This window comes from Hypanus sabinus, chromosome 6 (assembly GCF_030144855.1).
Source record: "Hypanus sabinus isolate sHypSab1 chromosome 6, sHypSab1.hap1, whole genome shotgun sequence".
Taxonomy (NCBI): Eukaryota; Metazoa; Chordata; class Chondrichthyes; order Myliobatiformes; family Dasyatidae; genus Hypanus; species Hypanus sabinus.
The window spans coordinates 136,232,912-136,248,806 of NC_082711.1; the positions used below are offsets into that span (position 1 = coordinate 136,232,912).

The window sequence follows — 15,895 nt, forward strand, 5'->3', positions numbered from 1 at the left end:
TGTGTTGGAATCTGTAGTGATGGTTTCTCATCAATGGTCATGAGAGGTCTCGTTTCTCTTGTAAAAAAAGAAAATTCTGATGTTATCACACCACACTATTTGAACATTGAAAATAAATTCTCCTGTTGTAATTAGCATTAATCAAAATCAATTTACAGCCTACCTTTAGAAAAATTAGATCACATTTTGGCTTAAACCAGTTTTTAACAGACAGTTGTTATGTTTTTAAAATTTATGAAAGAGGAAGAAAGATAAGCTTACCTGTTTTTATCAAATGTTGGCTAAGAATTCATTCTCTACTCAAAAGAACACAGACAATTATTTTTGGATTATTATATCTATAGTCTACTGATCATGCTAACATATCTTGAGCTATAGATTAAATAATTTTTACGCAGGGGTTCTCTGAGACCTGAAAATTATTTCAAGGGTTCCTCCAGGGCAAAAAGGTTGAGAAAGACTGCTGTAGATTGTGTTCAGTGTTGTGGTAAGTGAAGTTGTCTGTTCTGGTTCAGAAGCCTGATAGTTGAAGGGTAATAACTGTTTCTGAATGTTAGTATTGGACCTAAGGCTCCTGTACTTCCTTCCTGAAGTTAACAGCAAGAAGACTCTGGGCTGCATGGTGAAGGTCTTTGATGATGGATGTTGCCTTTTTGTGGCAGCACTCTTTGTAGATGAACTCAATGGTGTGGAGGACATCTCCTGTGTTGAACTGGGCTGTGTCCATCACTTTTTTTTAGGAATTTCCATTCTTGGGCATTTGTGTTTCCATACCAGGCTGTGATGTAAAGAGACAGGATACTTTCCACTGTGCATCTAGAGAAGTTCGTCAAAGTTTTAGATGACATGCCGAATCTGTGCAAACTTCTAAGAAAGTAGAGGTGCTGCCTTCTTTGAAATGTTACTTATGTGCAAATGAATCCTTGAACAGAGTCCAGTCCACTGACTTGAAGCAATCCTGTAGACACTTCTCTGTCTCCTATGACCACCTCTTTGTTGTCCTAATCTCTGGTGCCTTGTTCTTTAGCGTCCGCTTGTACACACATAGAACAAGTGGGAGGACCAGCAACCTTGTTATGGTCAGAGTTCAGAAAACATTAAAAATGAAACAATAGACAGTGTTTGTTTTTGCAGAATGGATTATATTAATGAGTGTACAGTGTGGAAAAGTAGAGGGAAATTATTTAATGCAAATTGTCAAAAAGGAATAAGGTATATTGAAGAAGATACTATTGCAATTATTTGGCAAAAGAATAGGAAGTGGACTAATTGGATAGCAGGCCCAAACATAAAAAGAAGATTCATCATATAACGAGTTCCTACACCATGTAATCTCTCGATCCTAAATATACCAGCACATTATAGAAACGTACACATAAGAGGGCAAAAAGCTACACTAGCATTGTGTAAACCAGTGACGACTGAAAGCTCCAGAAATAAGCAGAAATTAACAGAAAATTTTAAAATGTTTTAAAAACTTAAGATCTTGGAAATCTTAGAAAAATATAGAATATTCACAGTAGGTTAATAAAAAGTAGTACATACTTATAAATTACTATAAATTGTACATTTGGACGGAGATGTAACGTAAAGATTTTTACTCATGTATACGAAGGATGTAAGTAATAAAGTCAATTCAAAATTCAATTCAGGTTATGTGGCATCTATAGATTCAGAGGCAAACAATTCTGAGTCTCTTTGCAGATGCTAAATGAGCTACTGAGCATTTCCAGCATTTTCTGTTTTTAATCTCAGAAATATGTTTTGAAAAGTAATAATCCGGTTTAAAGTTGAACAAAATCAGATTTGGCACCACGAGGGTATAAACTGTATTTGTGCCTAACAGTACGCAGGTGTGTAACTACGGCCAGTTGCCATGGTGACGCGCAGGCGCACTGTGCACCGCACGTCACTGTGGGCCGCGGCGCCGTTAGGTTTGAGGCTGAGTTAGGAAATGTCGCTGGGAGACTTGTGTTCGTCTCATCGGAAGAGTTAAGAATTCGCGTCCTTCTTTGTAGCCAGGCCTGTCATTCCAGGACACCTACTCTCGGGGCTGCTATGGCTGTGAGGAGGCAGCAGGAGCTGCTGGGCGGCAACCGCACCGAGCCGCCCAGCTTGGTGCGCACGGTGAAGTCGCTCATACCCGTGTTGCCTTGTTCTACCGTTTCCACCGCTCTGCTCGGTTGGATTCTCTTCTATCTCACCTGCAGATACAGGTTACTAGGCGAGCACACCTTTACTCTAGGCAACTTCCAGAGCCGTTTACAAGGTAAGTGCGGTAACCGGCACCTGAGTGGTGTGATGACCAAGGCCGTTCTGATTCCCTGAGTAGCCGGGTAATGTGATGACCAAGGCAATAACAGTGATGCTGGGCAGCTGGGTGGTCTGATTCCCTGGGCAGTGGGCCTGGGTAACTGTGTAGTCTGATGATAGAACCAGTAGTATTACTATATTTCTTTCAGGCATGTTATTCAATGGGTAGTTACATTGCTTGATAAGGGGTCTGTACTATTTACTGAAGAGACTTTCCAGCTACCATCCTTTTTGTGTGGAAATGCTTCTTAACTACACTCCTTCCAGCTCCAAACCCACCTTTTTATTCGGGCATCTTCCCCCTTCTCAGTCCTGAAGAAAGGTCTCTGCCCAAAACGTCGACTGTTTGCTCTTTTATATGGATGCTGCTTGACTTGAGTTCCTCCCGCATTTTGTGCGTGTTGCTATGGACAACATCGGCAGACTTTCTTGTGTTTGTGGCTCATTACACTCATGTTTAAAAGGCCTGGCTTCAACATTTGAACCACATTTCCAATCCAGTTTTCAGCTAAAAAAGAAGGGGTTTCCCTCAATACTATCAGCTCTCACTTATAACAGAAGAAAATATCAGTGGGCCACTTGGCCCTCAAGCTTGCTCCAGCATTCAGTGTTATGGCTGATCAGCTCCAGGTTTATGTTATTATGTTCATTCGCTGTAGCCCTCAGCTCCCTGATCTTACAAAATTTATCCACTTCCTCTTTAAATATCCACTTGGATCTAATCCTCTGTGGTAGTGAATTCCAGACATTCACCATCCTCTGCAAGAAGATAAATTAATAAGATCAAGGGAAGTTAATTACAGAACCGATTTATGGTTTTTGTAGTCTCTCATCAAAATTTAAGCCATGTTATCCTGGTGAATCCTGCCTGCTGTCCAAGACTAAAGTATTCTGAAGAGTGGCCAATAGAACTGAAAGCAATTTGTGCCAGGAATGCACAGCCACAGCATGACCTCTAACATTTGTTATTGTAGGTTTTTAGATTAAAGGGCAACATTTCATGGAAGCTTTGATTACTTTCTGTGCACAGACCTCTTGCAGTGGATGACCAGGACATCTAAGTGCCTTGTTGTGCTCTTAGTGGTCCATCACGCCTGCTGGTCTGCCTTCTTGACCGTTGGGCTATTAATTGGTCTCTTCCACTCAATTCACCATGGCCAGACTTCACACACTGGGACAGGCAGATCCCCTACTTCACTGAGGGTCAAAGACATTGGAGGAACAACACCTTATATACCGGCTGGGTAGCCTCCAACCTGATGGCATGAACATTGACTTCTCTAACTTCCGTTAATGCCCCTCCTCCCCTTCTTACCCCATCCCTGACATATTTAGTTGTTTGCCTGTTCTCCATCTCCCTCCGGAGCTTCCCCCCACCCCTTTCTTTCTCCCGAGGCCTCCCGTCCCATGATCCTTTCCCTTCTCCAGCTCTGTATCACTTTTGCCAATCACCTTTCCAGCTCTTAGCTTCATCCCACCCCCTCCGGTCTTCCCTGTCATTTCGCATTTCCCCCTCCCCCACTACTTTCAAATCTCTTACTATCTTTCCTTTCGGTTAGTCCTGACGAAGGGTCTCAGCCCGAAATGTTGACAGCGCTTCTCCCCATAGATGCTGCCTGGCCTGCTGTGTTCCACCAGCATTTTGTGTGTGTTGTGGTTTGAATTTCCAGCATCTGCAGATTTCCTTGTGTTTGCTCGTATCGGCTACCCTGACTTGGGGTGGCCCGTCTGCCGAGACGGTTTACTGGGATGTGGCCACAGTACATACGACAGCTACTTGGAGCCACGGGTGAGAGCTGAGCACCAGGTGGGGACCAAAGGTGGATGAGCTGTCCTATAAAAAGGGCACGGCAGGCCCTCCCACCAGAAGTGCTACCCCTCCCTAGATACTCCATACACTCCACCCCTTTGCTAATTAATGTACTTTTTCATTCCCACTTGCATTGTCCTGCCACTCAGCTTGGTTTTGTATGACGTTCATAATTTATAAAAGCATTTATTGTCCATCACTTGCTGTCCTTGAATTTTAGGGGAGGAATTCATACTGGTGGCTCTTCAGTCAAATAGGACAGACCAGGTGAAAATAGTAGCTTAGGTAAAGGACATTAGTGAACCAGCTTGTGGTTTTATGGCAGTCCAACAGTTTTATTGTTAACATTACTCAAGTATCTTATTTACTTTCCTATTTTTATTTTATTTATTACTTGAATTTAAATTCTTCTGACTCAAGCACAGAAATTTGGCTGCAAAATAAGAATATCTTGCCTTTTAAGAATTTGTCTTAAGTTCTGAGAAATCTAATTCGGCCTTCAATTTATCACATGGGCCTTTATCAAAATCTCTTTTGAAGTCCATAAAAATAGTATTTGTGGGTATTCCTCACCTGAATGCCCCAGTGTTCATTTCCAAATTGAAGGTTTGTGTGAAGTAATTGCTCTTGTTTGGGAATGTAGAGAAAATGGAAGTATTTATTACCATCAACTGTTGTGTAAATTATTTTGTTTGCATATGCTAATGTTGTGTTTTTTTAATTATAGTGTACAAAGTGCTCAGCTATGTGTTCATCCACAGAAGTATGAGTGCACTAGTGTGCAATATTCTCATGCTGTGGTATTTTGGTGGTGCCATGGAGAAGGACATCGGAACTGTAAAATTTGCCTACCTCACACTCCTACTTACAATTCTTTCTGGGATTAACTATGTCATTATTGGTTCAATATTTTTTGGACTGGAAAATCTAAAAGAAATTCAGGGATTCACTGTAGTCGTGTTTGCCTTTGCGGGGATGTCTGTAGTTCTGTCCCCTATGAAATCTGTTGTGTTTATAACAACAATCAAGGTGATTTATCTCCCATTCGTTTTACTTATCCTTTCGCTTTTTATACCGGAGTCATCGATCTTGGGTAACATTTGTGGAATTGCAGCAGGAGTTGCTTGTATCCTTTATTTTCTCCAAAGCTTTGAAAAGTTGACCTTAAAATTGGTTCTAATATAGAATTTTGGTAAAATTATGTGTTTTTAATGTTTACTTTTAGAGTTGTCAAGAAAATCCTAGCTAACTATAAAGTTAAAAAAAATTGCTTGTTTCTGATTTGATAAACAGTGGAAAGCTGAAATGAAGCTGGAGACTTATAGTGAAATGTCTGAGTTATTTATTACCATGCTGTACTTAGTATTATCATTGTGCATTGAAACTTTGTCATTATTGCAGCTCAATTTACTGCTCGGAAGCACCTTTCATGCCTGATCTTATGTTTTTGTCCCCCTGACACTAAATTAGTTATCTTTCAGCAGCCTTCTCACTTCTAGTTCCCAAATGATGTTTAATATTTTTTCAGGTGTCTTGACACCTTTTTTGAAAGTTTCACATTGATTCATGACACTGTTAAATTTCTCTTTGTTTTATTAAACTGCTTCCTATGAAATCAAGATCAGCAATAGAATCATCATTCATTTGTTATGTGCTGCGTTGTATGAATGAGGTGTTTGTGGTCTTTCCATGCCCACGATTGTTCTTGTCAAATTTTTCTACAGAACTGCTATTGCTATTGCTTCCTGGACAGTGTCTTCACAAGACGGGTGAACCCAGCCATTGTCAATACTTTTAAGAGATTTTCTCCAGTTTTTTTTTGCTCCAGTCTTGATGAAGGGTCTTGGCCCAAAATGTCAACTGTACTCTTTTCCATAGATACTGCCTGGCCTGCTGAGTTCCTCTAGCGTTTTGTGTGTGTTGCTTTTAAGAAATGTCTGCCTGGTGTCAGTGGTCACATAACCAGGACTTATGATGTGCACCAGCTGCTCATACAACCATCCACCACTTGCTACTGTTGCTTCATGTGACCCTGATTTGGGGGGGGGGGGGTGGTAAGCGGATGCTACATCTTACCCAAGAGTGAATTACAGGCTAGCTGAAGGAAGGAATACCTTGCATCTTCTTTGGTAGAGACATATCTCCACCCTACCATCCAAACATAGGTTGGTAAATGGGCTATGGCAAAGTTAATCTGTCCTGCTAACTTTAAGGACCTGTGAAGTGACTCTTCAAGATCCTTTGCTCCTTCAAGCCATTCAGTAGCCAAACATTGCATATCTATTCCTTTACTTTGTTTTACTTTCTCAGGTTAATTATTTCACTCTTCTCTGGATGAGCTTACATTTGCTTAATTTCAGACCAACAGTTCATGGTATGTAAAACTCCCATCCTGGCTGTCAACCATTGGGCCAACTTTTGTATAATCTGCAAAGTTCTTTATCATGTTCCCTACATTTGCATCAAAATCAATGTTATAACAAATAAGCAATCAAGTACTAGGCCTATGGGAACAATCTTTTTAATAATAATAATCACCTGTAGCCATGACCCTTTGCTTTCTACAGCTTAGACAGTTTTGGATCCATTTTACCACTTCCCTTTAGATATCTTGATCTTCTATATTTTTTGACTGTCTTGTCATGTGGGACCTTGTCAGAAATTGTGCTATGATCATTGTAGGTTTCACAAAATTCATTGCCCTGATCAAAAGTCTTCATTATAATCCTCAAAAATGCACTCATTGGTTGTTTGTTGTTGATCCTTAATAAATTCATGCTGTTCCTGATTAATCTTTTCCTATTTTTTAAACAAAGCTTTAAATTGTCTCTTAGATTCCGATAATTTAGCCACTGCTGAAGTTGAATTAACTGGCCTGGATTGTTTAATCCATTTGTTCATTTTAAACAATGGTATAATATTAACATACTTCATTTTTCTGGCATCACAAGTGGAGGTTTGAAAAGCTAGAGGCCTTTTGTAATTTCTTCTTTCAACAGCTTGGGATATATTTCATTTTGGTTTAACTTTTATCCAGTTTTGAGAATGATAAGCTCTAATGCTTACTCTTTTACAATGTTTATCCCAGTCTATAGTTCACGTTTGTATTTGTTACAATACCAGCACCATCTTTTGTGAAGAGAGACACACAAGTATTCCTGAAGACCTTTATACATGCCTTCCTCCATGCCCAGATCACTTTGAAGGTCCCTCATGTGTCCTATTCTATTTTGCTGATAATATAATTATAAACCATACTCTTATGCATCACTCCCATTTTCCTAATTTTCCTTTATAATTTTACTTCTCTGCGTTCTTTCCTCTTTCAGGCTTTCAGCAGTAATGAGTCCTCAGTGCTTCATCTAAGCTTTGTTTTTTAACCTTGTCATTCAGGGGACTCCATCTTACCTGTGTGGGGGTATGTTGCTCAAAACCCTTTTAATTTCTTTCTTAAATGCTTCTGAATGCTTTCTAAATGTTCTGAGACTGAATTACCTTAAAGTAGCTGTTCTACTTTTGCTATCACTTCTCTGTGGGGAAAAATTGGCCTAATCCCAATTTAGACCCTATTTTCTTACTTTGTCTTCATTCTCAGCCCTAACTTTTCAAAATTATTGTCACTATTGCAGAAGTGCTCTTCTATTAATGCTCCTTTCACCAGCTCAGCTTCATTCCTTAGAAATAAATCTGGAATTACTACATATTGGCCAAAACATACCATTTGTAAATTGTGTCTTTTATCTTTTACACTGACTATATCTCAGTTTATATGAGAGCATTTTAAATCCTTTCATGTTAATTACCTACTGAAATTAATGCATGTCATAAATTTGTCTTCAGCTTTGTTTCCTTATATCCCTCAGAGTTTTTGGAAATACAGGTACACAGTATGCTCCTAACAGTGGTGGTTGTCACTTGCTCCTTGATTCAACCTCTAAGGGGAGTAACCCAACCATCATGGAGCCGTATATGTGACAGCAGAAATCTGCTTCCTAAAGTTTAGACTTAATCAGTCTTTAGACCTTTCTCCCGCAAACCAGTACAGCTGAGTGTCCAGTGTCCAGTGATAGGATGGTTTTGGCAGCAGCTGCACTCCCCAGGAGCTCCATCAGAAACAAATACTGATTATCCTCATGAACTCAAATATCTGCCACTTTTTAAAAAAAAAATACTTTCTGGTAGCTACAGTACTCACTTGTGCTGCAAGCTGTCCATAAAATATTCACCTCTGGATAGACTATATCCGGACTGCATCCATCAGTTTTTGCTCAGTCAGAGCTTGATCTCCTCAGTTTCTTGCAGCAAAGATTGTCCAGGGTACTGAGAGACCCAGGAGTTGTCATGTAGCACTGGGTGTTCATTCTGTGGATTTTGGGTGCCCTGCATGTCCCTATTAAATTAACTCCTATTAAAGTACCCCTTTGTGCACCAAATTACCAAAATCTTGCCTTTTGTACTCTCTGTAGTAGCAGTACAGTGTGGAACTGTCTTCTAAGCCCCTTACCAGCTCTTACTTGGATGAACTTCAACTGGGATTTTAATGTAATTCTTATGTTCTTTTTACCAATACTTACAAGCTTCATGTTGAAGCTATCAAAATAATACTTTCGTGTTAGTCTTTACTTCAAGTCTTTTTGTATAGCTTTGTAGGAATGGTTAACTATTTTATGATGAAATGAATTAATTTAAACCGTGTGTAATCAGAACAATCATATTTGACCTTAATGAAGCCCACTTTGTTAGATGCTTATGGCCGAAAGTATTTTCCATATTTGGATATGCATGAATTGACTGCTGCTTCCTTGGAGAGGTACTTTCCTTTCAACAATCTGAAGAAATTACCAGGGATCACATTTTATTCTGCCTTATGGGAAGTGAGACATGTCGAGACAACAAACAGGTAAATATCCTTTTGGCTGAAGTTACTTTAGGAAAAATCAAAGTGCTTCTTCCTTTTTCATTTTCATTGCTCCCTCCATGGATATCTTTCCATGTGCTCCAGTAGGTCTTCCTGTAGTCATGAGCAGTCAATGTTGATGTTTTGATTACTGGGCAAGTGTAGGCAGAGTTAATACTGATATTGCCTGATACATTGTGCCTGCACATGATCAAATGTAGTGTAATGCCCTTCCCCAAGCATTCCGTTCCTGACCATAAGCTGTACTTGGTAAATATGCAGTACAGGTAGGTATCTTTCTGCTCTAAACTGATGTACTGACATGAGCATCAGAGGACTGTCATTAGTGTAGTGATAAAAATATACTTTAAAATTATATTCTCAAAAAATGCTAAGCTTTAAGGGGAGTTACTTACTGTTGTATTCAAGTTGGAATGTTCATTTAATGTCAAATGTTGTATGAAAAACCATTGGAACAAAGTGCTCTAACCACCCCTTTGGAAAATAGCTCCCCATGGCTCCCACTTGAGCTGCTCACTGCTGTGGAAAAAGAAATGTTACATTCAAGGAATCCACTCCACCCCCTTCCAATCTTTTTGAGATAAATTTGCAGAGGGGACATGTTTATGAAGTTTTAGATGTTATCAAATGAAGTAAACAGCAGTTAGTCCTGACGAAGGGTCTCCGCCCGAAACGTCGACAGTGTTTCTTTCTATAGATGCTGCCTGGCCTGCTGTGTCAAACCAGCATTCTGTGTGTGTGTAGCTTTATCTTCCTAATACATTTCCACAATAGTGTTGATCTTCCACAGGGTCTTGTTAATATCATTATTTTACTCAAAATATTTTGAAGATTCGAGTTAATTCATTTTTACTTCTAAATTCCCATTATTTTTTTTTGTAGAAGCCAACTTAATACCAGATAGTATTTATTAAAAATTTCTCTGCATGTGGTCTGTACAATTGGTGATCTTTTTTTTAGCCGTATATTTTCATTATAGCTTTACAGTTCGCATTTTTCTTTGCAAGCTGTTCTTATTTTCTGGGTAAGGTCACAATGATGGAGGTGCTGTTGGACAGAATTTTAGATACACCAATCAAATTATTTAATGCCTCTTCATGATCCACCAATTAATGCTTAACAGGAGTTCTCTTTGAAAGCATACTGAGATGCAGGCGGGACTGGTAACTCCCTACTGTTCACCTATGTGAATAGATTTCAAATCCAAAATTCAATATATGATCAATTTTGATCAATATGGTAATTCTTTTTAACATTCTCTTGATAATGTCAATTTTTTGATGAAGCTTTTAAAACAGATGACATATTAACTTTTACACAAAATACTGTGAAAACATAGAAAATGCTGGAAATATGCAGCATGTTAAAAGCATCTGTGATTGAGAAAAATAATTAATTTTTTATGACAGTTTTTCTGAACTAGGATTTTCTGTTAAATTTCACATTTCCAGTGCTTTTTGATGTTATGTTGGACCATTTCTTGTTAAATAACTTGTTAGCATTAGAAGGATCTTGACATGAAATGTCAACTGTGCCATTTCCCTCCATACATGCTGCCTGACCCACCAAGTTCCTCCAGTTCCTTTGTGTGTTGTGATCTCTGAATATAGGTTAAATCCAGTACCTTTTATCCACACTAGTTGGAATTATAGAACTAGCTTTACGCCTTAGATCTTATGGTTCTGTCACACAGTATAATGGAGACATATTGTAAGATGAGGGTGGTTATTCCTAGATAACAAGTTTGCAAAATGCTAACTAAAATGTACCTATGTAAAAGTGACTATCCACAGCAATTTATAAAAGATGCCACCAGAATATGTCAATTTTTAGTTTCTGTCTCAACTGCTATATTGTTGGGTCCTCCTTTGATTGAAAATGAAAGCATTCATTTGTTGTCCAAATGCTAAGTTCTTTCAGAACCTGCCTAATGAAAATATTTTGTTTGCAGGTGGTTTGCCAGGTGGGACTGACTGTTGCATAAGTTCAGAGAGAGGATGTCTCATTAATGAATCTGGGATCATTTTGTCTTGGAATCGGATGCACTTTAGATAGCTAAGAACCATGTGAAGCTTATACAGGCCAGATGCTTTCAGTGATGTTCTATGATGAGAACCATCTGTTAAACATTTTCTCTCAGGAAAATTAAAACTTAAGACAATCACTTTATAGTTTTTGTTATTTTAGGTACTTTTAAGGGTCTGCTTTCTAGTTTTTTTTACATTATATACCTTCCCCATAGTGTTAATTTTTTGGTTAACTTTTACAATATTTCTACGTTTTACAGAAAACAATTTGAATCTAATATGAAACTAGTAAAAACAAATTTGGAAGCCTATTAAGGGGTGATTTGTTCAGAATATTAGAAAAAAGAGACCTGTTAGTGTCAAGATGGAGAAAATACTTCTATTCTTTTAGGGAGTCGAGGAATGATGGGTATTGTCACAAACATTAGAACCTGGCCTTTCAGGGATGAGGTTGGAAATGAAATCTACATGCAGACAGTGATGGAAGCTGAAATTCTGTTCAGCAAGGAGTAATTGAGTGCACGAATGATTACTTGACTTCAACAAAATCTACCAATCTCGGGTTTAATCAGTGATGCTTGGGATATGTGAAGCTATGCAACATACAAAATACTGGAGGAACTCAGCAGGCCAGGCAGCATCTATGGAAAAAAGTAAAATTGCTATTTTGGGCCAAGACCCTTCAACAGGGTTTTGAGAAAAAAAATGAGTAGATTTAAAAGGTGGTGGTAGGGAAGAGAGAAACACAAGGTAATGGGTGAAACATGGAGGAGACAGGATAAAGTAACGAGCTGGAAAAATTGATTGGTGAAAGAGATACAGGGCTGAAGAATGGGGAATCTGATTTGAGAGGACAGAAAACCATGGAAGAAAGAAAAGTTTGAGAAATCATTGTTCATGCCATCAGATTGGAGGTTACACAGACAGAACATAAGATGTTCCTCCAACTTGAGTGTGGCTACATCGCAACAGTAGAGGAGGCCATGGATTGACATATGGGACTGGGAAAGGGAAGTGGAATTAAAATGGATGGCCAGTGGGAAATACTGCTTCTTCTGGCGGATAGAGCATAGGTGCTTGACGAAGCGGTCTTCCAATCTACATCAGGTTTCACCAATATACAGGAGACCATGCCGGGAGCACTGGATACAGCATATGACCCCAACTGACTCACAGGTGAAGTGCCGCCTCACCTGGAAAGACTGGAGCTCTGAATGGTAGTGAGGAAGGAGGTGTAGTGGTTGGTGTAGCACTTTTTCTACTTGCAAGGGCAGGTACCAGGAGGGAGATAGTGGGGTAGGACAAATGGACTAGGGAGCAATCCCTGCGGTAAGTGGGGGGGGGGGGGGGGAGGGAAAGATATGCTTTGTAGTGGGATCCTGTTGAAGACGGTGGAAGTTCCAGAGAATTATTTCCTGGATGCAGAGCCTGGTGGGGTGGTAAGTGAGGACAAGAGGAACCATATCTGTGGTAGGGTGGCAGAAGGATGGGGGTAAGAGCAGAAGCGTGTGAAATGGAAGAGAGGTGGTTGAGGGCAGCATTGATGGTGGAGGAGGGGAAGCCCCTTTTAAATAAAGGAGGACATTCCCTTCATTCTGGAATGAAAAGCCTTAACCTGAGAGTGGATGCAGTGGTGACAGAGGAATTGAGAGAAGGGAATGGCATTTTTACAAGTAACTTGGTGGGAAGAGTTATTTCTGGTTCTAACCTCACTGAGTGCGAAAAATACACCTCAAAATATATCTTCTAAATCTCTTGTACTTTACCTAAATCTGTGCCCTCATGCTTCAGATACCTCTGAAGTGAGGAAATGTTTACAACTATCTGCTCTATCTATGCCCATCTAATTTTGTGTACCTCTATCACATCAGCCTCCTCCACCTGTAGGGAAAATACCCAGCCAATTCACTCTAACTCACCCTATAATCAGGACATGGTCTGGAGAATCATCTTTGAAACATCTGCAGTACAATAATGTCCTACCTTTATTGAAGTGATCAGAGCAGTACTCAGTACTCATTATTGTCTTTATAATGAACGTTAACTAAAATTATGCCTTAGCTTCCTGTTCTTGTATTCTTTGCTCTGATTAACGAAGACAAATAGCTCTTATGCCTTCATCCCTGAACTTGCAGCAGATGGTGATGAACAGATGAACAGGTTCAGAGGGTCTGAATGACTTTTACTTAGACCTGTCTTCTCCAGTTACTTAGTGTGCTTTTGTACTGTTTACATTATTTCTTGATCGCCTTTGAGTTAGCTAATCATAATCTAAACTGTAGTTTCATGAGTGATTAACTACTTAGGCTGGAAGGAAGAGGGGAGAAAGGATCTAGACACTGTACCTACCCTTGATTCTTGTTAAAATGACAATTTGGTTGAAGCACTGACGAGTTTGTTTTTGAAGAAGTGTTTCAGTACTTTACAGGCAATAATCACTGAATTCGGTAAAATGAGATGTATCTGAATGGCAGCAAAGTTAAATGCTTGAATAAAGTTGGTTAGAGAGGTGAGGGGAAGGTGTTAGGCAAGAACCAGCTTTGTATGCTGGCTTTCTCCCCTCTAATAAAGAACACACATCATAGTGTGATAGTCTCTGTTTTATTATTTCATACATTATTATTGTTCATTGGTAAATTATTGTGTATATTATTATGAACTTTAGTTAATTTACTGATTATTGCTAAGTGCGTTTTTAAAAGTTGCTGCTGTAACAAAATAATTCCCACTCGGGATCAATAAAGTAATAATAATTATTATTAGTAGTCTAGATGAAGCGGGATCAACCCAAAACTTTCACTACCCATTTCTCTACACAACTTCTAGCTGACAGGCTGAGTTCTTCTAATAGTTTTTTCTTTGCACACTCCAGGTTGCCTAGAATAGGTATGAGGTGCTTTAAATTGTTGTAATCCATCCTACTGTTAAAGTGGAACCAGTAGGGATCTTCAGAGTATTAATCTACACTATTAGAGGAGTCTTAGTATATTTCTGAATCAGAATAGTGTACGACTCACATTCCTTCTTCCGCCTCTGTTCCACCAACTTCATTCACCATGCTATTGCTTTTATGTCATCCTGCTCAACAGGCTGCTCTGCATTCTCTTTTTATTGCCGCCATCTGTATTAAATTATTTTGTCTTTCTGCTGATAGAGTATGGAATAATGTGACCACCACACATTCCCTTATTTCTTCTCACCTGTTGTCAGATGTGAAGAGCTTTTCTAGCCTCAAATGTGTTTCTCAGACTCTTATTTTTAACAAGGTGCAGAGCCTGCTTACTCTGCAGTTTCTAACAATGCAAATCCTCTAATCTCAGAATACTTCCTAAATTCTCCCATGTTGCCCCTTTCTCTTATTTTCAATGAGACTTGATAGCTGTTTTTCTAATTGTGTTGTCAACTCCACAAACTTTACATTACTGCCATTTTTATAGTTTTTTTTCTTTCAAAACAGCTTTGCCAAAATACTTTTTCCAAAATTTGCCACTAACTCTGCTGGCCCGTCGTTTCAGTTTTTCACTGTATTAGTTTCAAAGTGCCATCCATATCTCCCCACAAATGTAGCATGTTGAGCATCTGCTCGTTAGTTAAGGCAACCATGCAACCATCAATGGCCAAGGTGTGCTCATCACTTTTGGCACATTTCTCTGCTTCATTTGTTATTTTGAAAATGGATTTTGTTAAAAATCTGAATGCTGGAAATTGTCAACAGGTTTTGCAGTGTCCATTAAGAAAATACACTTGTTTTCATTTTGGTATAAAGTTATGAAATTTGTTTTCTCTTAACAGATAATGCATGACCTGCTAATTCATTGATATTTTAATTCTTATTATTCAAAATCTACCTTTTGACTGTTTATTCATTCCTCCCCTAATCTTTGTTGTGGCTCAGTGACTAATTTTAATTTTGCTTTTATTGAATGTTTGGAACACTTTACCACACAGTATGTAAGTTTGCAGCACAATAGGTGGCAATTAAATCTGTTGACAGCATAAGAATCATCATGCTGAGATGTTCCCAGTGCCTGAAATAAATTAAACCATACCAACTCAGAAAATTAGTTTTGGAAAGCTGGATTTTACTTACACTGAAGGTTTATTTTCACCTGCAGAGTAGTTGCTCCATTACTGTATTGCTTATGAGATGCTTCAGAATATGATGAGGCTGTGGAGTACACTCCATAATTGCAATTTCTGATCTAGCTTTTTTTTGTATAAGTGCAGACATCAGAAGATTAACGACTAACAGTTGTATTTCTGAATCCTATTTATACATTGTGGATGCACCTTATGAAGATCCTACCATGCTATATCTGCTTAACATCAATGGAGAGTCAATTGTTTGTTATTTTTTATGAAACCTACATTGATCCCCCATATGAGAAGCTGGTGGTCTGTAAAATGGGGCCTAATAATGTTCAGTCAGTTCTTTCATAGAAGTGGGAGAATGAATGAATTGTCACCAAGTTGTCAGAAGATAGAACAGTATAGCATAGGACAGGCCATTTAACATGATGTACTGTATTACTTATGACTCCTAAGTAATCCCTCTTCCCCACACATTGACTACCTTTACTGCATATTAATGTGTATTTCCATATGATTGTCTTAAATATGCTGTTTGGCTCTACCATCAACCCTAACAATACATCCCTCTGCACTCTGCATTTAAAAAAAGGAACAACTTCCCACGCGTCTCCTTTGTACTTCCTCCTCTCACCTTAAATACATGCCCTCTAGTTCTAGACATTTCAGTGTTTGGGGAAAAAAAATACAAATTGTCTACTCTGTCAATGTTTCACATTTTTGAAATGAGGCATGGTA

The 15,895-nt window shown here is 38.9% G+C and overlaps 1 protein-coding gene across 2 annotated transcripts in view; it reads left to right on the forward strand.

Moving 5' to 3' along the window:
* Positions 1-1,891: 1,891 nt before the first annotated feature.
* The window catches only part of rhbdd2 (rhomboid domain containing 2), a 35,256-nt gene continuing 21,252 nt past the window's right edge, over positions 1,892-15,895 (forward strand). The window contains exons 1-4 of one of the 2 annotated variants that reach the window (XM_059972989.1): positions 1,892-2,269; positions 4,851-5,249; positions 8,867-9,023; positions 10,993-12,388. In XM_059972989.1, the coding sequence (XP_059828972.1) occupies positions 2,059-2,269; positions 4,851-5,249; positions 8,867-9,023; positions 10,993-11,014 (789 nt within the window). In that variant the 5' untranslated portion in view covers positions 1,892-2,058 and the 3' untranslated portion in view covers positions 11,015-12,388. Of the gene's footprint in view, positions 2,270-4,850; positions 5,250-8,866; positions 9,024-10,992; positions 12,389-15,895 lie in introns of those variants that run through there. The other variant, XM_059972988.1, reaches the window with a different exon arrangement.